Raw genomic sequence first — 25,995 nt, forward strand, 5'->3', positions numbered from 1 at the left:
CAGGGGAAGGACGCGCGTGACAGGAGAGGGACGCGCGTGAGAGGGGAGGGACGCGTGTGACAGGGGAGGGACGCGCGTGACAGGGGAAGGGCGCGCGTGACAGGGGAAGGGCGCGCGTGACAGGGGAGGGACACGCGTGACAGGGGAGGGACGCGCGTGACAGGGGAGGGGCGCGCGTGACAGGGGAAGGGCGCGCGTGACAGGGGAGGGACGCCCGTGACAGAGGAAGGGCGCGTGTGACAGAGGAAGGGCGCGCGTGACAGGGGAGGGACAGGGGAGGGATGTGTGTGACAGGGGAGGGACGCGTGTGACAGGGGAAGGGCGCGTGTGACGGGAGGGACGCGTGTGACAGGGGAAGGGCGCGTGTGACAGGGGAGGGACGCGCGTGACAGGGGAGGGACGCGCGTGACAGGGGAGGGACGCGCGTGACAGAGGAAGGGCGCGCGTGACAGAGGAAGGACGCGTGTGACAGGGGAAGGGCGCATGTGACAGGGGAGGGACGCGTGTAACAGAGGAAGGACGCGTGTGACAGGGGAGGGTCGCGTGTGAGAGGGGAGGGACGCGTGTGAGAAGTAAGGACGCGTGTGACAGGGGAGGGGCGCGTGTGACAGGGGAGGGACGCGTGTGACAGGGGAAGGACGCGTGTGACAGGGGAAGGACGCCCGTGACAGGGGAAGGGCGCGTGCGAGAAGTAAGGACGAGTGTTGAGAGGGGAAGGACGCGCGTGAGAGGGGAAGGAAGTGTGGCCACAAATGGCCAGGAAGCAACTGGAAACATGGGAAAATGAACGTAGATACAAATACTCTAACTCACACACACAAAAAATTCACTCAGAATGGTCCGTAAACATTAATATTTGAAATGCAAAATCATAACCATTATAGAATAAAATCTATGTAATCTTGGGTTTGGTATGAGTTTTTAAGTAAAACACCAAGCACCAGTCCATGAAAGAAAAAAACTGTGATGCTGTCTATTAAAATTTGAAATGTCTACCTCATGGAAGACCCTGTTAAGAGAATGAAAAGACAAATCACAGGGGCTTCCCTGGCGGTCTGTGGTGGGGAATCCGCCTCCCAACGCAGGGCACACAGATCCCATCCCTGCGCCAGGGAGACCCCACACGCTGCACGGTGGTCCTTCGGGGTTCCACTTTCTGCGCATTCTGGCCAACAGTAGCTTCCTCTTTCTTTTCTTCTTATAGTAGCCTTTCTGATAGATGCAAAGTGGTATCTTGCTGTGGGTTATTTCTGTTTTTGTTTGCGTGGGTTGAGCCGTGAGGCTTGCGGGATCTTAGTTCCCCAACCAGGGACTGACCCTGGGCCTTCAGCAGTGAAAGCACAAAGTCCGAGCCATAAGCCCACCAGGGAATCCCCTCGCACTGTGGTTTCTCCACTTCCTGGATGGCTAGTGATGCTGAACATCTTTTCACGTGTTTACTGGCACCAGGTTTAGCAACGACTTCTTGGGTATGACAGCAAAAACACAGGCAGTGAGATAAAACGTAAATAAACTGCACTTCACAAATACTTAAAGCTTCTGTGCTTCAAAGGATACTCTCAAGAAAGTAAAAAAACAACCTACAGAATAGAAAAAAACATTTGCTAATCACAAGTCTGATAAGCATCTTGTATCCAGAATACACAGAGAGCTCTTACAACTCAGCTACAAAGGGATAAACAATCCAAATTTAAAATGGGCAAAGGACTCAAGTAGACTTTTCTCCAAATAAGATACACAAACAGCATGAGAAGCTGTTCAGCATCATTAGCCGTCAAGGATACACAAATAAAAACCACCATGTGGTACCACTTCACATCCATTAGAATGGCTGGTATCAAAACAACTTAATTCAGAAAAGGGAAAAAGAAATGAAAAAGGAAAGACACTATCAAGAGCTGGGAAAAATATGCAGAACGGGGAGCCCTAGTCCACTGCCAATGAGAATGTGGTGTTGCAGCCACTGAGGAGAACAGTCTGGCAGCTCTTCAAAAAGATGAACACAGAGTTAACACATCATCTAGCAAGCCTAAACCTAGGAATATACGCAAAGAATTGGAAACAGGTATTCAAACAGAAACCTATACAGTAACTTTCAGAGCAGCACAGTTCCCAAGAGTGCGAAGGTGGAAATAACCCAAACATCTGTCTCAGGACGAGCACGCAGTCTGTCCAAAGACTGTCCACTACAACGTGGACAGACGTCAGAACCACTGCTGTAGGAGGGAAAAAAAGGACACTGAAGGCTGTGTTCTAGACGCCATTTGTAGGAAACATCCTCAGCAGGTAAATCATAAGACAGAAGGTGGACTCGTGGGGGCCAGGGGCCACAGGAGGCTGGAGAGTGGGTGCTTAGGGCGTTTCCCTTCAGAGTGCAAGTAGACAGAGGGGCCAGCTGCACACCAGACGACACTGAATGCGCTGCAGCACACACTTAGCAGTGAGCTTCATCCTATGTAAACCCTGCCGCAGCGACAGCCAGAGAGAGCGCCCTGAGCCCCCGGGCAGCCCCCACCTTGGCCGAGCCTCCGGGGCTGTCCGCGGCCCGGCTGCTGCGGGGCCCGGCCAGCCACCCTTCGGATGCTCGCGCCCCGGCCACGCTGTCTCCCAGCCCCTCCCTCCAGCAGCTCCCTCGTGCAGTCCCAGGCCACCTTCCCTGCCTCCTTCACAGGCGCATGGGGATCCGCGGCCCCGCACCGGGGCTCACGGGGTCTCAGTGTGCAGTTGCCAAGGGTCGTCTCCCCAGAATAGGTGGAAATGAGTGTTTCCTGAGCCTCGCTGTGTATAAGCAGCTGGCTCAGGTCGTCCTGAGACACAGGCGTGGCCCACCTGCAACCACCAGCCTCTAAAAGCGGCTGCTCACTCAGGCAAACGCAGGACCAAGTGTGTGAGTCAAATGAACACCGTGCCCAGCCGTCCAGTCCTGCGGGGCTCAGGTCCACGCGAGCTGCAGAAGCCACACAGATGCTGTTATGAATACACTGGCCTGGGGCTCCCCAGGGCCGGCTCCAGGAAGTGGATTCACGCTGGTATTTTTATCCTTGGTTAGAGCAGTGTGCCTGCGCCTCACTTCCATCCACACACCTCCACTCTCTGGAAACTAAAGATACACTCAGGGTCCTGCCTGGTCCCGCCTGTGGCTCTCCACAAACCTCAGGGCTCCACAGCATGCAGTGGGGTGCGGTGGGGGGCCTGTCTGAGCCAGAGGGACCTGTGCCTTCAGGACCTGGGGAGGCTTTGCTTCTCTACGCTCAGACCACAGGGAGGTGCCTCTCCAGCCCAGCACCCAGGAGACAGGCCTCCATCTACCCCACCTGCAATATGTCAGCACCTCCAACCTCAGGGCAGGTCCGGCCCAGCCCTCACTAAACAGGGGACCCGCAGCCGGGAGGGACAGGGTCTGTGTGTGAAGCCCAGGGAGAGCGCTAGGGAGGCCCTGGAGGCACCCTGGGGCCCGTGGGCCAGCAGGAATCCGGAGACGTCTGGCAGAGGCAGTGACACTGCCCAGAAAAGGGAAGTCCTACCCCAGCACCTGCTAATGTGACCTTTTATAGAAACAGGGTCTCAGCCCATAATTCAGCCAAAATAGAGCAAGTCTTTCAGGTCAGCCCTGATCCACTGTGACGACACTGGTATAGAGAGGGCCTCTGGATACAAGGCAGGGCCTTTGTGAGGCTGGAGCTGTGCAGCCTCAAGCCAGGAATCACCCAAGCCAGGCACAGCCTGAGTCAGGCCCTCGCTGGCATCCCTGCGGCCCCACCAACACCGTGATTCCACACTTCCGGCCCCCGGAACTGCAGGACCACCAACTTCTGCTGTTCTAAGCCACCCCGCTTACGGTACGCTGCTGCAACAGCACCGGACACAGACAGGCCTCCTCTGCCCTGCCCTCTGCTCGCCAGACCACGGGGGAGGCGACAGGCAGGGCCCTTCACAGACCTAGGCCGTGGCAGACGGTCCCTTCTGGCCTTGACCCTCGGGGCTCCGGCCACAGCTCGCAGCTTCCTGAGGCCCCTGGGAGGATGAGGACGAGGAGGAGCAGGGGGGGCCTCCCTGAGCTGGTCACTGAGCACCCCCAGAAACCCCAGGCAGCAGAGCCCAGCTCCTGTCTATGTCTTCTGGACCCCCGCCCCCAGCCATCAGCAATTTGAAATGGCCATCCATCCCTTTTAATATCAGTAGGGGAGGAAGCCCAGGGAGGCACAGAAAGCGGACCCTCAGCCTCATCGCTGCGTCTCAGCTGTGTCCACGGGGCCCAGACTGGCCTCTTAAGGGGCGGAGGACAGAACAGGCTGTGGGGCCAACACCTCGCTTCTCCGAGGTGCCTGGGGTTAAGCCCGGAAGCAGGGAGGGAAGTGGTGGACGGGGGCCAGGAGGGCAGGACGCTGAGGGCAGAGGCCAGGCCCACAGGCGTGGGGTGCGGGAAAGAGCCCGCCTGCCTCCACCCAGACCCGACACCCGGCCACCGCATGGCGGCCCTGCGCAGGAGGCCCAGCGCCAGTCAAAGGTCAGCTCCCGGGCCGTTGGTCCACAAGCCGCAGCACCACAGGCATGTCCACACAGCACCTTCCGTCTGGGAATCCAGGCTTGACCGGTCACAGAAAATGCCACCGGTGGGGAGGGGGGCGGCTCAGAGCTCCACGCGCTTCCTGGGAAGGCGGAGGTCAGCTCCCCGCAGAGCAGTCCAGGGCGCAGTAGTCGCCGCTGCTGCCCTCGCACTGGGGGGGCACCGGCTGGGGGCAGCCCGCAGGGGCCCAGTCCTCCTGCGGCAGGTAGGCGGGCGACGGCTCCCCCCACTCCACGCGTCCTGCTGGCAGCACACCTGCCGGGAGGCCAGGCCCAGGGCCGCCCTCCTCCCCCAGGCCCGCCGACGGCCAAGCGTCTGCTGGGTCACAGCGCAGCAAAGCGACGGCCTCCCGGACACGGGCTTCCAGGAGGGCTCCTCGTGGGGGGCCGGCATGGTCCCGGCCTGCCTGGGGGCTGGCTCCGCGGGCCCCTATCCAGGTCTAGAACAGAGCAGCGGGAGGAGGGCAGGCCTCAGGAGGCGTGTTCAGGACTCAGCATGGGAGCAGCTGCCCCTTCTCCACGAAGCTCTCCAGACGGCCACACCCAGAGGCCCAGAGCACCCTGTCCACCCACCATGGGCCAGTCCAGCCTCGGCACCGGGCCCCCTCCCTCCCCACGCCCCCCTGCACGGGGCCCGGGGCTCACAGAGGCCTAAGCCAGGGTGTAGATAGGGGCCAAAGACAGCGCTGCCCCTCACCCCAACCCCACGACCCACACATACGCACACACGCACACACGCACACACGCGGTGCTGCTGGGCCTCGCGCCTCCGGGCCAAGGTCAGCAGACCTGGACCCCTCTGTGGGCCCACAGGAGGCCCCCCACCTCCAAAAGGAACCTGTTTCTGTATATAAATCAATGAAGTTTTAACACTCCCTTTCACCACGCACACACACAAAAACTCAAAATGACAAAGATCTAAACATAAGACACGTCACCACAAAACTCCTCAAAGAGAACATGGGCAGAACATTCCCTAACATAAAGCATGCTAAGGTTGTCACAGGGCAGTCTCCCAAGGCAACAGAAACAAAAATAAGCAAATGCAGCCTAATCAAGCTAACAAGCTTTTCCACAACAAAGGAAGCCATAAAATGAAAAGACAACATGCAGACTAGGAGAAAATATTTGCAAACAATGTGACCAACAAGCGATTAATTTTTAAAATATACAGACAGCTCATACAACTCACTAACAACATCAACAACAACAAAATCAAAAAATGGGCAGAAGACTGAAAAAGACATTTCTCCAAAGAAGAAACACAAACGCCCAAGCGGTACATGAAGCCACGCTCGCCATCAGTAATTATTAGAGAAATGGAAATGGAAACTACAGTGAGGTACCATCTCACACTGGTCAGAATGGCAAAGAGGACTTCCCTGGCGGAACACTGGATAAGAATCCACCTGCCAATGCACAGGACGTGGGTTCGATCCCTGGTCCAGGAAGATCGCACGTGCCGTGGAGCAACTAAGCCTGTGCGTCACAGCTACTGAGCCCGCGTGCTGTGAGCACTGAAGCCCGTGTGCCTAGAGCTTGTGCTCCCCAACAGGAGAAGTCACCGCAACGAGAAGCCCACGCACAACCCGAGAAAGCGCACACACACAGCAACGAAGACCCAGCACAAACAAAAATCCATAACTAAGCAAAAAAAAGCTACAAACAATAAACGCTGGAGAGGGTGTAGAGAAACGGGAGCCCTCTTACACTGTTAGTAGGAATAAACGGGTCATCCACTGCAGAAAACTGTATGGATGCTCCTTAAAATAAAAAAAAATAGAGCTACCATATGACCCAGCAATCCCACTCTTGGGCATATGTCCAGACAAAATTCTAATTCAAAAAGATACACGCATCACCATGTGTAAGATTAGACAGCTGGTAGAGCTTTGCTATATGAGGCAGGGAGCTCAAATCTGATGCTCTGCGACAACCTAGAGGGGTGGGAGATGGGAGGGAGGTTTAAGAGGAAGGGACATGCGTATATATATAATGTATATATTACAAATCAGCAATATTGTAAACCAACAACCCTCCAATTAAAAATACACAATTTTTTTAAAAGATATATGTACCTCAATGTTCACTGAAGCATTGTGCACAATAGCCAAGACATAGAAGCAATCTAAATGTCTATCAATATGTGAATGGATGAAGAAGCGTGTGTGTGCGTGTGTGTGCGTGTGTGCGTGTGTGTGCGTGTGTGTTTGCGCGCGCACAACGGAATATAACTCAGCCACAGAAAGGATGAAATAATGCCATCCGCAGCAACACGGTTGCAATCAGAGGTTATCACACTAAGTGAAATAAGTCAGACAAAGACAGATACCACGTGAGATCACTTATACGACCCAAGTGACCGTGCCCACCAAACAGAAACAGGCTCCTGGACATAGAAGACGCGTGATCGCCAAGGGGTGGGGGAGGGGGATTCCGGGAGCTGGGGGCTGGCAGACACAAACTCTTCCATACACGAAGCATAAACAGCAAGGTCCTCCTGTAGAGCCAATACCCTGTGACCTGTTTCCTCCATGGGGCCAGGGATCTCCATCGAGGGCAGCGCACACACCCTCCATCGGAGAGCCAGTCCAAGGCTCCAGACCATGTCCTGGGGCTCTAACTAACCCCCAGCAGCTGCTGTGGTTCTACAGGGAGGGGGCTGGGCACCTACAGCCCAGAAGGGGAGTTCAGGGTAACATTTACCCCACAGCCCTGACCAAGGCCTCAGCTTTAAGCTCCAAATCATCTCTCTCGATGACAATCTTAGAAACCATCCCTTCTGTTTAGAGAGAAAAGGGCCAGGAGGAACCCAGCCTTGCAGAGCCAGCAGGGAGAACCTGGGCAGAGCCAGCCAGCAGATCCCCGGAAGCTCCGTCCTCTGACAAAGCAAGGGGCCCAAGACAGTGAGACCAGAGGCCACCCTTGCCCTCCTGCCTGTGGAGCAGGAGCGCCTGGCCAGCAGCGGGCACCACGGGGCCGCCAAGCTGTCCTCAGGGTGGCCTGTGAGGGCCCACGAGGGCACCATGACGGGGGTGGCAGGCCAACTCATCACACCAGCCAGCGGGCCTGGAGGGGCCAGGCCCTCCACAGCGGCCACCCGAGTAGCCCAGGGACCAGGGACCGCCCCGGGGCAGCAGCAGACACAGCCCCTGGTGCTGGCACCTCAAAGGGCTGCTGCAAACCGAAGAGGCAGTGTCACAAGAATCTTCACATTTTTCCATCAGCAATGAAATCAGAGACACAAGAGGAAGAAGAGCTCCGCAACACGACAAAGCTAATTTTCCTTCTTGCCCATTTGAGTCACAGTGTGTACACACCTCTATACATACTCTACAGGCCACTGCATACACTGAAAAAGCTCTAAGCACTGACAGAGGCCCCCAGACCTCACCCAAGCCCACATCCTGGGGAGGCCGGACATCTGGGCACCCTGGCCCCACCCCGACCTGGCCCACGGGGTCACAAACCTGGAAGTCCCCGTTGTGCACGCTGTACAGAGGCTGGAAGAATGGGCCTGGGGACGGCACATCCTGGTACAAGGCTGTCTTCATCCTGCGGCCAGGAGACGGCAGTCAGAGGCTGCAGAGACCCGAGCCAGGGGCTCCTCGTGGCCCTGCTCCAGCGGTCACCGCAGGGGCCTTGGCTCCTTCTAGCAGCAGGCCCGTCCCCGCCCCGTGTGTGCTCTCCCCTCACTGGGTCCAGGTCTGACACCAGGTCCCTATGGCCCCTGTGCAGGTGACCCCACAGAACTGAGTTATACCAAGCCATGCAGTGGAGGTGCCCGGCTTTGTCCTCAGTCTGAGAGGGAGACAGCACCTCCAGAAAGCCCGCCTGATTTCTCCCTAAGCATCTATCCACCTAGGGTAGATGGTGGACCCAGTGGTCCTCCCCTGAGGACAGCACACTGGGCTCCAATCCAGCAGGTCCAGGTCAACCTCAGCAGCCTCCCCAGGGGCCTAGCCCAATTCCCCACAACAGGGCTGGCCTCAGGGGGCACAGCTCACATCGCATCCACCCGCACGTCCCGTCAGTTTCTATTCCTAAGACCTTGGCACGTCCCTCCCCTTTGCTCCATCTCTGCTTCTCCTGCCAGCTCCCACACTTGCCTCCGTCTGGACACTGCTGCTGGTTGCCCCGCAGGCCTCCTCCTCACTTGTACCACGAACTTCCTCTCTCAAAACATCAGCCAGGTCACATCACATGTGGCCAGGCTTCAAGGGCTTTCCTTTGACCCAAGGAAAAGCCTGACCCCTCCCTCGCGCAGGCTCTCTGTCGAGCCGCCTCTCGCCCTCTCTGCTCCCTGGCCACGCCCAGCCAGTCTCCTGTGGGGCCGGCCCTGCACCGTCACCTGACAACATGATGGCTTGTTTCAGGAGGGCCTTTGTGGTCATCTGGATCTCAGCAGCATCTCCCAGGGCCGGGGACAGGGGCCCGTGGAAGCCAGACGCCCAGCACTGTGCCCACCGAGACAGGCAACGGGCTGGCGCCTCCAGAGGCAGGAGACAGGGCTCAGACCACAGCCTGGTCTCCAGGGCTCTTGGGGACACACTGCATACCACCCCTACGCACATGGCAACTTGGGAACTCCCCACTGGTCCAGGGCAGAGACCTGAAGCCCCTCCCCATCCAGGAGCATGCGGGGAGGGGCCACAGGTTTGGACCTTCAATGCACTGTTGACCCCATGCCCAAACATACACACACACACACACACACACACACGATCACACGCACACATGCACACACTCCCACACACGATCACACGCACGTCAGCACACGCTCTCACACACATCCCTGGCCACCCACCTGGGCGACAATTTGAACAGTAAGTAGATCAGGCTGCTCAGCAGGAGGAAGAGGCACACGGCGACCAGGGTGCTACTGGGTTGCCCCAGAGCAGGGACCAGGCGACCTGCGGCGAGAAGGACCAGGGCTGTGTCCCTCTGACTCGCCTGGCAAGGCATCCAGCCGAGCGCCTGGGCCACAGGGAAAGTACCGGACAGGCCCTCTTCACGCCTGCAAGAGCACCTTGGTGAGGCACACGCCCCTGGGCCTCGCCTTTTCCATCCACAGAGTCAACAGGGTCTGTGATCCTTCAGGACCTCGGTCCACGGGGTCAGACAGGCTGCCCTAAGCAGACGAGGCCACGCCCGCCTCCGCAGGCAGCAGCGGGCCCTGGTGTGCAGTAGCTCCCGGGAGACCCCCAAGCTGACCCCGTTGACCACCTCAGAGAGAGGGAGTAGGAGGGGGAAAGGTGGAACACTCGGAGGCAGGCAGGGGCCCCACCCAGACCCCGGGGGCAGCGGCCACAGCAGCGCCCACCTCGTCTGCGGGGGGCGGCAAAGCAGGCAGGCTGGCTCCAGTCACTCCACACGCCCTCGTATCGCTCCTCCTCCGCCACCTCGCCCTCCAGGGCGGCCATCTGGACGCGCAGCCGGGCCTCATAGGCAGAACCGGAGTCCAGCTCAGCGGCTTCAAGTTTGAGCCAGGTCACCCCGACGATGCGATCCTTGTGCCGAGCCCACTGGGGGTGAGGACAGTCGGGAGATGCTGGTGGGGGGACTGGGCCGTCAGCCCTAGAGGACACGCATGCGGGGGCGCTGCCCATGTCCACAAGTTTACATGCGTTCACTTGCGTGCACACTCACCCACACAGGCAGGCCCTGTGACACGCGCACACACACACAGAGGCACACTCACCACTGCACTCACACACCCTCGGCTCTGGCCACTGCCGGCCTCGTAATTCCAAGGCGAAAGCACCCTGGGTGGGAAGAACAGCATCTCCTGCTGCTTCCAGGACAGACGGGCCCCAGGGTGGGCAGCCGAGCTTCACCTCCCAGGCTTCCTCCTGCCTCTTGAAGGCCAGCTCATAGCTGAGGAGCATGGCTAGTGGCTCCAGAGCAGGACTGACGCTCCAGGTCAGGACACAGTGCTCAGAGCTGACGTTGCTCTGCAAGTCCGAGGGGGGGTCCAGCTTCACTGAAACAACAAAGCCACGTGAGGGTGTGGGGGTCAGCACGCCAAGGCTGGGGATCAGAAAGATTCCCGGGAAGGACGAGGATGTGACCAAGGCCCTCTCGGAAACGCCTCCCTGGGAGACTGGTCCAGAGAGGGCCCAGGTGGGACGGGCCAGCCCGAGGCAGCCAAGGTGCGCCTCGAATCTAAGCTGGCGTGCCTGAAGTGCATTTCAAGGGACTCACGCTGCAGCTTCAGCCCCAACTCAAAGCCCTGCTCCTTCATCCTCCTCGGGACCTGAGCCCTCCGGCAACCAGCGGGCCCGCCCCTCGCACCCCGGTCCCCACCTGCTGCAAGCCCTGGATCTGTCCGCAGGGACTGGGCGCACTGACTGGGTGGCGGGGGTTATGGGCAGTGGGCTCTGTGGCCAGGGGGTTCCCAGCCAACACACCCGACCCAGGTCTCACCGTGTCTCCGGGGCAGATACTGTGGATCCACCAGGCTGACCTGCTCCTTCCCGGAGATGTGGCGGTGGAAGGTGATGGTGAAGTTGTCAGCAGGCACGAGGACCTCCTCAGGCGGCAGCTCCACGGTGCACACGTCAGCCCAGAAGACACACTTGTGCTTGCTGCCCGGCACAACGTTGCTGGAAAGGATGCGTGTGGGCACCAAGGAACCATGGCCCCCCCCCAGCTCCCTGCCCTCTGCCCCCGCTCTCCGGCCTCACCTGGTGAAGAGCAGCCAGGAGCCGGCCCCCTGGCCCGGCGCTGGGCCAGGCCAGCGGCACTCAATCCTGAGGACGTTGTTATTGTGGCAGGTGAAAGCCCCAGGCCCCGGCCCTGGGAACAGTAACCGTGGCAAGTCCGCCGTGGCTGCCTCGGGGCAAGTCCACCGTGCAGGGCCGGGGTGGGGAGGGCCTGGCGCGGACCCTCTCTGACAGGGCAGGCCCAAGAGAAGGAGCCCCGAGGTGACCACGGCAGAGCTGGGCACCACAAGGGGACGGGCTCTGACCGTGTGCCCTGGGTGGGGCTGAAGACCCGACTGGTCTGCGGAAGACAGGCACCCGCAGTCCAGACCCTGCCCCACTCTGCACCTACACCCCCCGCACGCCCTGAGCCAGCCCTCACCTCCTCTGTCCCCCAGGACAGGGACCCCCAGGCCGAGCCAGGCACAGACACAGGCGCAGAGCAGGAAGCAGGTGCCTGCCTCTCGCATCAGAACTTCGCTCTGCAAGGTCCAACCTGGAAGAGGCTGGGCTGAGGGGCTGTGCTGAGAGCACCGGCCCCCCGAGGTGGTACTGTGGGGAGGGCGCTTCAAGCAAGCCACCACCCACTCCCTCATCCCATCCCGTGAAGGAGGCCGAGCACCGCAGGGGAGCGGCACCCGCCGGAGCTCAAGCTCAGGCCTCCCGGGTCTGAATCAGCCACGTCTGATCCAGGTCTGTCCAGCAGGCAACGCTCCGAGCCTGGGCCCCAGGTCCCTCCTGCAGGGGAGGCAGGGTTGGGGGAACACAGTTGTGGACGACAACCGAAGGGCGGATCTGCTGGAGCCCCTGGCGTCACACCTGGGCCAACTGTGCAAGGTGTATCATCCACGCTGAGTTCCCACCAGAGCCACGAGGGGCGGGGAGCTGACCCCAGGGCTCTGCCCCAGGACAGCAGAGGAAAGGCAACAGGTGTCCACACGCCCGCCAGCACCTCCCACACTGTGGCCACAGGCCTGTCCCGAGGAGCCCTGCAGGGGACAGCACCCCGGGGTGGGGCTCCCAGTGCAGGGGGCTGGGTGCGAGGAAGCACCTGCTGACGCCCTGTCACCCCATTTTTGCAGCCCCAGATGGTACACTGATAGCTACTTCGCAGGAAGCAGGGCCAGCCTGGTTATGCAAGCCTGATGGGTGATAAGGACTCTCAGAAAAGCAGGAGACAAGCACAGACCGCAGCACGGAAGCACTCAGAGCCCACACCCACTCTCCCAGCAGCAGACACCCTCCCCCACCCGCCGCAGCCTCCTCATGGACCCACAGGACAGACCCCTGTCGGGTCAACAGGTAGGAAGACCCCACCTGCCCCTGGACTGAAGCATCACCTGCCACAAACCGCCCAGCAGTCATAGGTGGAGAGAGCTGGCTCTCAGGGAGCCCGAGATGGGGTCAGAGGGGGCACCAGGATGCCGGGGGCGGGAAGCGGGCACCAGGATGTGGGGGGGCAGGGGGCACTTAGGATGTGGGGGGCAGGGGACATTTAGGATGCGGGACAGGAAGAAGCGCCAGGATGGCCCCAGGGAGGCCCAATCACACCCAGAGGAGACAGGCCACGGGGCGGCCGCGACGCAGGATGGGCCCCCACGGGAGAGCGGCCCCACATGCCCGTCCTGCGGGGGCCGGGCTGACATCCCCACCCAGCTCGTGCCTTCCCACTGGCCATGGACACGGCCTTCAGCACACAGCACTCTCGCCCCTTTTCCCAACCCCGTTTCCTCCCTGGCCTCGGGGTCAAGGTCTAGCCAGATGACCCCCAGCCCACAGCCTGCCTCCCGGCTTCCTGGCCTGCCATGAAGTCGTGGGCTGCCAGGCAGCTGGACCCCTGCCGGGACCTCACAAGGTCGGCTCCCCGGCTCACCAGGTGAGACGCCCGCAGGGCGGGGTTTATGCATCGCACCACACCCTCCGGACTGGCCTCACCCACTTCCTGTCCCCTTTCACACAGTCTGTACTTTTAATGGGGACAGAGAGGCACCCCGTTACTCTCCCTGCCCATCCCAGGGGGTGGGATGGAGGCTGCGGTCGAAATGGCACTGGTCCACCACTGCCCTCACTGCTGGGAGAGGAGGAAGGAGTCCAGAGGCTGGCTCCCAGGGCAGCTTGGACCTAGGGGAGGCGGGCCTGAGACACAGGACGAGGCAGGAAATGGGAGCAGGACCCAGCGCCCACGGCAACCCGGCACCACGGGGCAAAGGGCCGAGGACGCTGCTGGGCAAGGGCAAGGAGCAGGGCGGCCAGGGCAGGAAGGCCACCTGTCCTGAGACGGCCGAGCTGGACAGTCACCTGCCTCAGGGCGGCAGACATCCCGGGACACGGAGAGGCCAGGCCAGTCAGGGAGACGCGCCGGGCGGGATCCAGGGGCCTTGGGTGGATGGGGCCCAGAGAGCAGGACCCAGGACAGAGGGAGGAGGGGGCTGAGGCTGGAAATGCCTCAGGGCGAGCTGCTCACTGTACCCACCCCCCACCGTTGCTGCCTTCCGCCACCGTGCACGGCATGGCTGGAACGATGCAGACAACGGCCTGGGGTTCAACGAGGGGGGCGCTCTGCTCCACTCGCGCCCACCCAGCCCTGCCAGCAGCCCGCACTGGCCGTCCGCAGCCCCGGCATCAGGCTCCCCCAGGGTGTCTGATTTATGCTGCACCCTCCCACCTGCTCCTAACTGAAGAGACATCCCGACCCTCCCCCAGGCCTGCCCTTGCCTGGAGAAGATGATGTTAACACCTTGGGCCCCTGGGAGGGGGCTCTGGAACATTCGAGCAGGAGCCCTCTTCGTCTCCATCTTCTTGGCTGCATAGCCCTCCTGGAAGCCTGCCCTCTCCTGCTGCCCTGCCCACAGGTCCCAGAGGGGGTCCACAGACTCCTCTTTAGACCTAAAACTCCTCAAAGGCATGTGCGAGAGCAGAGGCTTTACCAGCCCCAGGACTGAACCCCGTCTCCACTCACAGTCGTCCGAGCTGAGACCACCTGACCCCAGAATGCCCATGCGCTGCCCCCAAGAGGTCAGGAACTACCCTGCCCCTAAGCCTACCCCCAACTCCACCTAACGAGCTCAGTGCCCGTCCCTCTGCCCAGTGGCACCCACGATGCTCACAGGCCAGGCCAGGACGGCCCACCATTCCTATAGCACATGTCGCCAGGAGAAACCCAAGTCAGGACAGAGTTGATGAACCAGAGTGGCCTCCCAAACGCCCTGCTGCCCTTCCAAGTGTGGCCCCCAGGCTCCTCCTGAGCTTGGGGCTTGCGGGCCACCTGCCCCGTCCCCCAAAGTCCACGCTGACCTGAGCAGGGGAGAAGCCCAGGCGACACTCACCTCTCCAGATGCACCTGCCAGTGCCCATGGCAGGGATGATGCTCCCCTGAGGCCTGCAGGTGGCTTGTCACCCAGCCGCCCCTGCACTTGCAGCAAAGTCCCTCTGCCTGATTCAGGAGATAACTGCACCGACCAGTGACGTGAGCCTCGCGCGGGAGGCTGACACAGGCCACCCACATCTGAAACCACGAGAACAGAGCACGGCAGCTGGCCTAAGAGGGGCGAGAGGGGACCAGCACCCTCCATAAACCCCACCTTCCACCCCCAGGGACGGCAAGCTGCCACACGTGGGCCTGGGGACCATCCATCGACTGGCAGGTGAACGGGGCTGCTCACTAAACTGGCGCCAGGAAGCGAAGACACAGGCCAGGCTCAGAGCAGCGCCTGTCTCCCATGCTGCCCAGGGTGCAGCTCAGGCAATCCCTGAGCACCGGGTTGGGTAGAGAGGGGGTCAAACCCAACAGTACTGCAGGCTCGCTCAAGGAAGGAAAGAAAAGACGGGAGTCCCCGCCCCCGGCCCCAGACAGATGGCCCCGTGGGAAGTCGGGCACAAGTCCCTCCAGACCATGTCTATGCTCCAAAAAACGCTCACTTAACAGCCACCTCGTTGCTCCGGCTCTTTTCAAATTCTTTTCAGAGAAGCACATAAAAAGCTACCTCATGTCTTTACTGGTGGTAGAGACCATGGTTTAATAATCCATTAAACCATGGACAATTTCACTGTTGCCTACATCCGCTATCTCAATTTAATGGACATATATGTGTGTATATAATGGACATACAACACTGCATTCATTTCTGGTGTAAACATGCCATTTTAAAAGAGTAATTCCAGGCCTGGATCTCTAATCACCAGGATGAGTGCCGTACAAAAAAAAAAAAATGTGCTGGGGCAACCTGTCGGGCCTATGACCTCAAAACAGATGCTGCCAAGCGGTCCTCTAGAAATACATGGACTTATGCTCCCTTCAGACATGTAAGGATGCCTGCAGTCCTCACCAAATGCATTTGACAGCAGTCTTTTAAATCTTTGCCAATCTGATAGGCAAAGACGTTTCAATGTTGTCTTAACTTGCATTTCCTTGGTTATCAGTAAAGATAAGCATCTTTTCATAAACTTATTGACTGTTCGCTCTTCAGTTCAGTTCAGTTCAGTTCAGTTCAGTCGCTCAGTCGTGTCCGACTCTGCGACCCCATGAATCGCAGCACGCCAGGCCTCCCTGTATGTTCTTAGGGGTGCCAAATAAGGCTGCACTTTAGCGTGCCCCTGTGCCTGAGTTTATGTATAAGTGTGTTTGCGTGTGTCTGTTCTGTGCATTAACCCAGCTGAGGGGAGATCTGGAGACACCAGAGCTGCAGCTCTCTGGAGTTGGAGAAACCAGGACCCACGGCAAGATGGCATCAGAGGCTCAAATCCATGACACACCTTAGGAATGACCAGGAACACAATCACACTTCCAACACTTAAATGTTGATCACCTTGGCCCCTTACACACCTTCATACTCACTGGTGCCATCCCTGCCCTAGTATCCTTATCAAGAGAGCTTCCTTCTCTCTCAGGCTAGAACTCACTCCCTTGAGACCAACAGACCGCCCACCAGCCGCACACGACCCACAGGACAGCATGCAGGCTAGAGATGGGAGAGCATGTCACAGACACTGAGATGCGTGAAGGCCACTGCCTCTGCCCAGAAAATTTTCCGATGCCACAGCCTGGCACCCCACCACCTCCTGTAACACGCAGTTCAGTTCAGTCGCTCAATCGTGTCCAACCCTTTGTGACCCCATGGACTGCAGCACGCAGGCCTCCCTGTCCATCACCAACTCCCGAAGCTTACTCAAACTCATGTCCATTGAGTCGGTGATGCCATCCAACCATCTCATCCTCTGTCGTCCCCTTCTCCTCCCGCCTTCAATCTTTCCCAGCTTTTCAAATGAGTCAGTTCTTCGCATCAGGTGGCCAAAGTATTGGAGTTTCAGCTTCAGCATCAGTCCTTCCAATGAATATGGACTGATCTCCTTTAGGATGGACTGACTGGGTCTCCTTGAAGTCCAAGGGACTCTCAAGAGTCTTTTCCAACACCACAGCTCAAAAGCATCACTTTTTTGGTGCTCAGCTTTCTTTACAGTCCAACTCTCACGTCGATACACGACTACTGAGAAAACCACAGCTTTAACTGGACAGACGTTTGTTGGCAAAGTAATGTCTCTGCTTTTCAATATGCTATCTAGGTTGGTCATAATACACAGAGATAAACAGAAAAGCAAAATCTGCAGATGCAGGGAAAACCTCAGACACAAAGACAATACAACCAGGGCCACTAAGTATCTCCCGAAACCCAGCCCCTCGAAAGACAGGCACAGAGAACAACAAGCACCGCTGGTCAGACGTGCCCTAAGGACGGGACACGCGGGGCTGCATACGTCCTCATACCTGACGAGAAGGACCAGCCCGGGGGCAAGCCCGCCCCGGCAGGGAACTTGTGAGCGAACACCAGTTACAACAGAAAGTGCGCAGGCGGCCCGTGGCTAGGACTCCGCGCTTTCACTGCCCTGCGCCAAGGTTCGCCCCCTAGTCCGGGAACAGAGATCTCACGTGCTGCGCCTCAAGGCCATAGATAAACTAAATAAACAAAGAATACGTTTGTATATTTGCAAATGGTTGGGGAAAAAATAAAGAATTACATGCCACGTGGAACGACTATGAAATTCCAACATCAGGGTCCACCTTCTGGAACGCCGCCTGTGCGCGCTGTGTGCAGCTGCCCTCGTGCGCTCACGGGTCTGCAGCTGCCCTCGTGCGCTCACGGGTCTGCAGCTGCCCTCGTGCGCTCACGGGTCTGCAGCTGCCCTCGTGCGCTCACGGCTCAGCAGCGATCTTACCAGTCTCAGGGCCGCAGTGTTTCACAATGCTTCTGCTCGCGTGCTTACACTGCACACCCGCCATGCCACAGGAAGAAGACAGGGCTCCGAATGCCCTGTCTTTAAGGCACAGGGCAGCGTGAGCCACTGTGTCAGCGAGCCGGATGGCAGAGGAGAGTGTCGTGCGACGACACCGCAGCGTTCGGCACCACCTGGCTAAGCACTCCTCTGGCGCGAGTCTCAACACAAAACAGAATTCCTTCACAAGAAATAAAAATGAGGCAATGGAGTTAAATCTTCCAGGGACCCACCATCAACCCAGGAAGGAAAGCCGCTGAGGGTGACCTAAAGTGTCTGATTGCAGAAGCTGAGGGAAGTGTGTCCAGAGAAGACGCATTTAAGACCATCTGTTTTTGGTCAAGAACAGCTGTCCTGAAAGCTAAGGACACTGGGAGCAACGTCACATCAATCAGAAATGAGGCAGATCATCTGAAGCGCCTTTCCTCGGTTCTTAGTGGCTCCAAACATCACTGGACCCGGCCCTCTGCCGCTTCCACAAGGAGTCGATGCCTCGACGCCAAGCAGGGAAAGGACTGAAGAACGAGCTTCTGGGCACAGACCAAGGAAACAACTAGCAGCTCACGTGGGAGCACTCGCAAAGCCGAGAAAACGTGAACGCCGGAGAACGGCACCTGGCAGCTGCTGCCGAGCATCACGGCTGACGGGTGAACACAGGTGCAGCGCGAGGTTACAGCTGGCAGCCTTGTGGAGGACATGTCCACAGCCTGTAACTCGTCACTGCACTGCTTACCCGCGAACACGCTGAGGACAATACCTGTGTCTCTCCCCACCCGCAGCTACTGACCCATCGGCAAGGTCACAGTGACCCGCATCTGCCCCCGCCCTGAACCAGGGTGAGGAGACGCACACGTGCAACCTAACAAGAAACACTAATTGGGTTACACAAAATGGTGTGCATTCCTTTCAAGGGGCTCGTATAACAAACACTGCAGGGTTACATACTGAGCTTCTCTGTAAGAGCTCACTTCCTCGTGTCTGTCTTGATTGTGACTCTTGACCCACAAAACCCAAAATACTGACTCTTTACAGAAAAAATTGTGAACCCCCGAAATAGACTATTACTATCGTTTTACACAGGAGAAAATGAAAGAGGTTCAGCAACTCACAGGCAGGCAGGCTAACTTCAGAGGGCATGACCTTCACCACTGACCAGGCTGCCCCCAATTAACAAGTGAAAACAAGAACAGACCCCTGAAGAAACATAACTGATGGCATCAGTTCATTTCAGTTCAGTCGCTCAGTCGTGTGTGACTCTTTGCGACCCCACGAATCGCAGCACACCAGGCCCCCCTGTCCACCACCAACTCCCAGAGTCTACTCAAACTTATGTCCATCGAGCCGGTGATGCCATCCAGCCATCCATAAGAAGACACTAAAGCAACACCCACAGGACAAACACACGTTTGCAAAAACAGTGCAAACTGTTCTGAAACAGAAACAACTGGAGACAAGGGGCTCAGGATCTGGTCAACGTGTTCTAACAGGAAAATACAAATGCGATCCATAATCATTTCAAAAAAAAAGATTCATAATTTCTCGAAAAGCGGACTTCCCTGGTGGTCCAGGGGTTAACAATCTGCCTGCCAATGAAGGGGACGTGAGTTTCATCTCTGGTCCAGGAAGACCCCACGTGCCTGGGGCAACTGAGGCTGTGTGCCAGCGCTGCTGAGGCCGGGCTCCACCGCCCACCAGCCATGCGCCCTAGAGCCCGTGCTCCGCAATGAGAAGCCTGCACGCAGACAAAACAAATCAATAAAATTCAAAATTTCCTGAATTACACAAACTATACAAGCTCTATAAGACAACAATTTTCAAAAAAGTAAAACTCTGGGATTGTCCTGGTGGCCCAGTGCTTAAGACTCCACGCTCTCAATGTAGGGGGACAGGTGCAGTCCCTGGCTGGGGAACTAAGACTCTGCATGCTACAGAGCAGGACAAAAAAGTAATAAAAAGTTGGAAAAAAGCAAGAATCTGTATAAAAGTCTTAAATTTAAGGCCCATTATTTCGTAAGTGAAACTTCATTATTAGGCGATTTGGCGCAGGGAACCATATTCAAAATCCTGTAATAAATCATGGAAAACCTACAAAAAAGGATATGTACACATATTATGAATACATACACACTCGTGTGTACGTGTGTCTATATATGTGCGTGTAACTGAATCACTACACTGTACACCAAACACTACTATCACATTGTGAGTCAGCTATAAAGTGAAAGTTGCTCAGTCGTGTCTGACGCACTGCGAGCCCATGGACCATGCAGTCCATAGAGTTCTCTAAGCCAGATACTCAAGTGGGTAGCTGTTCCCTTCTCCAGGGGATCTTCCCAACCCAGGAATTGAACCCAGGTCTCCCGCATTGCAGGCAGATTCTTTACCAGCTGAGCCACAAGGGAAGTAAACTATAATTCAACAAAATAGAGAGAGAGATTTGGAAGCAATTAAATTTGAGGCCCTGAACCAGAAACAAATCTATCAATAACCAAAATCCTGCCCCTGTGAGCCTAAAGTGTCCTTTTTCTCTTTAGAGTAGAAAGATGGATGTAGAAAGTATTAAAAAACATACAATCTACTAAATGTACTGCAATTCCAGGAAACAAAAATACAAATAATAATTAAATAGAAATCCATGTTATTAGCAAGTCCGTAACCAGTTTGGCCCTAAATATGGCAGTCGGTTTTGGGATTTATGGTTTGACGTCTACTTCTTAAGGCATTTAAAACACTGACAAGGTGATAACAAGACTGTTAACTTTAATTAAATATTCAGGATAAATTTTAATTAAATAAGTTTGCAATTAACAGTTAAACAGGGGCATCTAATGTACTAAACTAGTAAGTTTTACTTTATTAGTTATGAAACAATGTAAATATTAGAGTGTTGGCTGATGGTAGAACATCAACTGCCCAATAAACATGAAAGAGGAAGAGCAGGACCTCAGCAGGGTGCACTCAGGGACGGATACTCCCGTCCACACACAGCATGGGCAGAATCTGGACATTCTGAGCATCAAGGAGTTAATCTGCTGACTGGGAGGCGGGCTGGACTTCCTGACTCCCCGGGCAGCCACCCTTAAAGGGTCAGCTTTCCACCACGCCAGCCAAGACCCTCAGGACACGCAGTTCCCACTCGCAGCTGGGAATGCACCCTGGACAGTAAAGCACGCAGACGCTGACGCAGCTGGGCCACCCCGCCCTTAGTCCCGCCAGCGGTGTCCACACTGCGCGCTGCAGCACTTGTAGAAGGTGGTCATGGGCTCATCTGCAGAGCGGGTCTGCAGCTGCATGAAATAGGCTCGAGGATGTTCACACTTGGGACACGGCTCTGGCAACAAGAACAAACAGTGACCCACGGTTACTAAAAAAAACAAACGATCCTCATGATCAACATGCTTGTTAAAAGTGGACATTTCATGAAACACAGCAGCAGACACTCCCCAGCTCAACTAGTATCCGTCGCCTGAGGTGCCCTGCAAGGTTTTCCTGCAAAGGAGTGTCATTCCCACGGTGCTCTCACAACTGAGGGAAGGAGACCTGTGATCTTGATTGTACTTTTTTCTTTTTTAATTTTACTTTCACCGAGATTTCAATTCAAGAACCTTGCTCTTGATGAAAACTCCTTCAAACACTCAGACACTATTTGGTGTGTAATTCACCTCCCAGTGACAAATTCTGCCCATGAGAGATTTTTAACAGAGCAAATCTGGACGGCCCCCTCTGGGGTAAAAAGACAGTACTAATCGCCCTGAGCTCCTCCTCCTCTCTGGCCTGGTCGTGTCGAGGGCTCTCTTTCCTTCCTGGGTCACATCTGTCACTATCAGAGATGAATCAAGACTCAAATACTTACTTCACAGAATATTTAGGGCAGTTTAATACTCTTTACCTTTGACTTTAAAAGAAAACTATATTAGAACAGAATCCTTACACTGATTTTTTAATTAATCCCATCAGCATCAATATGAGATCACCCTGAGACTAACTCAGGTCTGAATCACTCCAAAGCTTGTGCCAATACTGTCTGCGCAACAAATACATTAGAGAAGAAAACAGTTTCTAGTCTCAGAAGCCCACTTGATACATCACAGACTCTGCTCTGCAGTGGCACAGCCAGCGGCCTCATCCTTACCTACAGCTCCTGGCTGCACCCTTACCCAAAGCTCTGAAACAGGAAAGGTTTTCTCTCTCACCTGCAGTAGAGTCAACATTCTCCCAGGCAGCTGCTCCACCAAGCACATCATCCACTTCTTTCAGCTTTGGATACTTCCGATTTGTTACCTAACAAACAACAAACAGCAGGTCTTCAGACTCTCCCAGGAAGCGACCAGTACAAAGCCAGGTCACCAAACCATGCCTTCAAGTATCAGCCCAGACTCTGCTTCCTGCCTTCAACATGAAGGGAGGAATACTAAAGGAAAGCACAATTCCTGCTGTCACCGAGCAGGAATCTCCATGAGAATCAGGAGGATCCACAATTGGGATGTCCCCATAAAAAGATTCTGTGAGGACTGGATGAAGCAACTGAGCAGGAAAGGAAAAACGGCGCTGGTGTGACCCTCTTGTTCTCCCACCTCTACAATACTTGGTCACTGAAATAAGACATCCAAAGACGACTAAGGCCAAAGTGGAGCACTTGGCAGGGTGGCCCAGCCACTCTGCCCAGACAGAGCTTTTTCTAACTATTTTCCAGGTTTTACCAGCCGTCCTTGAAATGTCACCCTTCATAATTTCAGACTCTAAACTCCCACAGCACTGCTACATGGTGGAGCAGCATATAAACTAATGAGGTAACACCGGAGAAGGCGATGGCACCCACTCCAGTGCTCTTGCCTGGAAAATCCCAAGGACAGAGGAGCCTGGGAGGCTGCGGCCCATGGGGTCGGGAAGAGTCGGACACGACTGAGCGACTTCCCTTTCACTTTTCACTTTCCTGCATTGGAGAAGGAAATGGCAACCCACTCCAGTGTTCTTGCCTGGAGAACCCCAGGGACGGGGGAGCCTGGTGGGCTGCCGTCTATGGGGTCGCACAGAGTCGGACACGACTGAAGTGACTTAGCAGCAGCAACACCAGCGTGCTCTACTTCTAAAAATTATTAAAGGTGTTCTAAAAAGGAAAGAGGCATTATCGACGGAAAGTAACATCTGAGTTACAACTGAGTTATAACACAGTATGTATCACTCCGTACTGAATACCCAATATATCCCAGATGTTCAGACTAGAACATAAGAGGGGACGAAAACTGAAAAATGTATACCCTAGTGTTAACAAACCAGGCGCACAAGTAAATTATAAACCGCAATGGAAGGCAAACGAGTCCTATTAAAAAAATAAGATTAGGAGAAGGGCGAGGTGGAGAAAGAGGCTGCAATTTTAAATAATCCTCCGGGTAAAAGCACGAGCGACGAGTGACACGGGTACAGAGGGGAAGAGCGACCCGGGCGCAAAAGCCCTACACAGGCCCCCGGAGCAGCGCGCGGCGGGCGGAGCGCCACGGGGCGGCCGGCAGGGCCCAAAGGACGCCGGTCCAGGCGGGGAAGGAGGCGGGGAAGGCCCGGGTCGCGCGGGCGCCTCGCGAGAGCGTCGGCCTCCGCGCCGCGCGCGCCCACCTTGCGCGTGACGTTGTGCACGTAGGGGCAGGTGTTGCACGCGAAGCGGTGGCAGCGCGGGCCCTCCTCGACGATCAGCCCGTTCCCGCAGCCCGGGCAGAAGAGCAGCATGGCCGCCACAGGCTCGGCGCTCCCGGCAGCGCCCGCGGCAGCACGGCGCCGGCGTTCCCAGCGCCCCGTGGTCCCCGCCCCGCCCCCTGCCAGCCCACCAATAATCACGCCGCCTCCCCGCCCCCAGGGAGAGCAGTGGCGGGCCGGCTCCCAGTAGCTCATCTCTCATTGGTCCTCGAGTGGCCCCGCCCCCGACGCCCGACGGTGGGGATATAGTAGCCTTCCCGGCGCGTGCGCGACCACCTCTGTCGCGCGGACCAGCTGTGCGGGCGGGGCCGGCGGGAAGCCCGGCGCCCTGGAGGAGCCGCGGGTGGCGGCGCGGCCGGAGCCGCAGGACGACGAGGAGGACGAGGAGGAGGCGCTGCCGCACTCCGAGGCGGTGGACGTGTTCCAGGAGGGCCTGGCCATGGTTGTGCAAGACCCGCTGCTCTGCGACCTTCCGATCCAGGTGCGCGGGGGCCGCGTCGTTCCCCCGGGCGGGGGTCGGGGCGCGGACGGACCCTAGGACCGCTGGGGGCTGCGGCCTCGGCCTGGGGAAGGCGTTTCCGAGCGTAGCGGAGCGTCTAGGCAGAAGGCTCCTGCCGGGCCTGGAGGCGAGCGAGGCTTTGGCCTCGGGTGCGAAATTTAAAGGGGCGCCGAAAAACCGACTGGTCAGGACATTTGACATGTCAGCAGTGTTTTAAAAACAACCAGAAATTGGTGTGCAGAAGCCTGGGGTAAGCAGAAATAATGTAATTTTCAAGTAAAAAGTAAAAGATCGATGTTTCCCATTTTCCGTTCTCCTCAGACTTCAGGAAGGTTCTGCCTAACTTTATAAACGCTGTCAGCTTGTCTGCCTTTGTTGTTTTGGGTGGTGAAGAGAGCTCCCACCTCCATCCTTGGTCTTTTCCAGGTTACTTTAGAAGAAGTTAATTCCCAAATAGCATTAGAATACGGCCAAGCAATGACAGTGCGAGTGTGCAAGATGGATGGAGAAGTTATGCGTAAGTGCTGCCCTCCCGCTCTGGCAGAGCAGTCTGAACCTTCACAGGAGAGGATGTTAGCAGAGCTGGTGGGTGGGAACTCCGGGCTGTGCCCAGGCCTGTTGGGCACACCCACACCTGCCCAGACTTGAGCTTTGGGAAGTTACAGAGCTTCTGGGCTCTCCTCTTGCCACCTGACGCTGGGGATCTTCTGCTTGTGCAGCTGTGGTTGTAGTCCAGAACGCCACGGTCCTGGACCTGAAGAAGGCCATCCAGAGATACGTGCAGCTCAGGCAGGAGCGCGAGGGAGGCATTCAGCACATCAGCTGGTGAGTGGAGCCTCGGCTCCTCCCTCAGCCCTTCCTGGGAGACGGGGAGGATGTGCCGGACACGAACGAGCCTTGTCATCTTCTGGGCTCTGCTCAGGATTCGGCCTAGAGCGTCAAGCTCCCTGTCCCGAGCCTTTAAAAAGGGCAGGTGTCCTGTGCCTGCGGGCCCTGCCCTAGCTGCTGCTCTTCTGTGTTACCACTCGGGCAGCTGGGCAGCTGCACGTGGGGACACCTGAGGGCGTGCCGTGTGCCTGGATGTGGCTCCCCTGGCTAGAGGAGCTGCTACCAGCCCCTCGCCCGGGTGCTCTCAGCCTCCTGAATCACCCTGCTTGCGGTTTACTGAATTCCCATCTGTAGGTCCTACGTGTGGAGGACATACCACTTGACCTCCGCGGGAGAGAAACTCACAGAAGACCAGAAGAAACTCCGAGAGTAAGTTCAGGCTCCGTCTTGAGCTACAGGGAGCTATCCCATCTGTGGCCCTTTTGTTCCCCAGGCCCTGCCATAGGGCCGGGGTTTCCTCCAGAGGCCCTTAAGAAAGGAGGGGTCTTAAATCCATCCTGAGGAGTGTGAGACCAGGAGAGTCCCTGACTGGACTGAGGCTGTCCTTGAAGGAACTCCCTGGAGGCCTCCCTGCCCAGAGGACAGGAGGCAGAGGAGGTGTGGCAGTTGAGGCTGCAGAGCCAGGAGAGAGGGTTATGAGTGTGCATGGCGGGGGAGCATGGCCCTGCCCCCTCCTCACCTCCCCAGCACTGTGCTCTTCCTGCCTGGCCTCTCTCATCCCACACAAGCCTCGGAGGAGTCACAGCTGGGCCCTTGTGTAGGCTGGACTCTGTCTTTCCTTCTCTTTCAGTTACGGTATCCGGAATCGGGATGAGGTGTCCTTCATCAAAAAGCTGAGACAGAAATGAATCTCCAGACTTGGACAGCTCTGTGTGCAGGCGGCTGAGCTCTTCCCTGGCAAAAGGAAGCCTTGGGCCACTGTGCCCTTTCCCCAGATGGGTGGGAGAGAGCCTGACCCCAGCTGGACTCGCCTGGACTCTCAAATGAACCCTGATCCCAGGGCTGTGGGCCTGGCCCTGTGTACAGAATAAACCCTGTTTGCTTTGAGGTTTGTAAAGTCATGTCCCCATAGGGGGACACAGGCGGGGACCCTGCCAGCGGGCACACCATCAGGATGCTGTACCTGAGCCCTTGGCCACCACCCCGCTCCCCAAGCCACACACACCTGTCATTTCTGCAGCGAGGAGGAAGTAAAAGCAGAGTGCCGGCTCTGTTTCTACTTGTGAGGAACAAGGGCGTCTGAGCCCAGACTGGTCAGGGCCTCCAGCTTCAGCCCATGGGTGCCTGGCTCCTAGAAAGGGACGTGGCCTGGCTGCCGTGGGGCGCTTCCAGGTGTGCATGGGGAAGTGTGATATTCCTGGGTCCTTGTCCGTTTGTCACCTG

At 57.0% G+C, this 25,995-nt stretch overlaps 3 protein-coding genes across 9 annotated transcripts; 1 reads left to right on the forward strand and 2 right to left on the reverse strand.

Moving 5' to 3' along the window:
- Positions 1-412: 412 nt before the first annotated feature.
- On the reverse strand, positions 413-17,264 carry IL9R (interleukin 9 receptor). Of its 7 annotated transcripts, none has more exons than XM_060406183.1 (9): positions 14,597-17,264; positions 11,653-11,794; positions 11,253-11,364; positions 10,993-11,171; positions 10,404-10,549; positions 9,890-10,091; positions 9,374-9,479; positions 8,037-8,121; positions 413-1,580 (listed from the first exon to the last, which is right to left on the reverse strand). In XM_060406183.1, the coding sequence occupies exons 1-9, from the start codon at positions 14,840-14,842 to the stop codon at positions 1,560-1,562; spliced, it is 1,239 nt and encodes a 412-aa protein (XP_060262166.1). In that variant the 5' UTR covers positions 14,843-17,264; the 3' UTR covers positions 413-1,559. The 7 variants fall into 7 exon arrangements, with proteins under 7 accessions (XP_060262166.1, XP_060262165.1, XP_042096339.1 ...); XM_060406182.1 differs by lacking the exon at positions 413-1,580 and adding an exon at positions 4,154-5,006; XM_042240405.2 differs by lacking the exon at positions 413-1,580 and adding an exon at positions 4,154-5,006 and having other exon boundaries at positions 11,653-11,766; positions 14,597-14,748.
- Positions 17,265-20,280: 3,016 nt separating this feature from the next.
- POLR3K (RNA polymerase III subunit K) lies at positions 20,281-23,292 on the reverse strand. The gene is made up of 3 exons (XM_004020690.4): positions 23,148-23,292; positions 21,731-21,818; positions 20,281-20,868 (listed from the first exon to the last, which is right to left on the reverse strand). Exons 1-3 carry the CDS (start codon positions 23,256-23,258, stop codon positions 20,741-20,743), a joined length of 327 nt encoding a protein of 108 aa, XP_004020739.1. The 5' UTR covers positions 23,259-23,292; the 3' UTR covers positions 20,281-20,740.
- On the forward strand, positions 23,257-25,659 carry SNRNP25 (small nuclear ribonucleoprotein U11/U12 subunit 25). The gene is made up of 6 exons (XM_042240639.1): positions 23,257-23,334; positions 23,416-23,706; positions 24,151-24,241; positions 24,444-24,549; positions 24,907-24,981; positions 25,403-25,659. Exons 1-6 carry the CDS (start codon positions 23,257-23,259, stop codon positions 25,458-25,460), a joined length of 699 nt encoding a protein of 232 aa, XP_042096573.1. The 3' UTR covers positions 25,461-25,659.
- The last annotated feature ends 336 nt before the right edge of the window (positions 25,660-25,995 follow it).

This window comes from Ovis aries, chromosome 24, assembly GCF_016772045.2.
Source record: "Ovis aries strain OAR_USU_Benz2616 breed Rambouillet chromosome 24, ARS-UI_Ramb_v3.0, whole genome shotgun sequence".
NCBI lineage: Eukaryota > Metazoa > Chordata > Mammalia > Artiodactyla > Bovidae > Ovis > Ovis aries.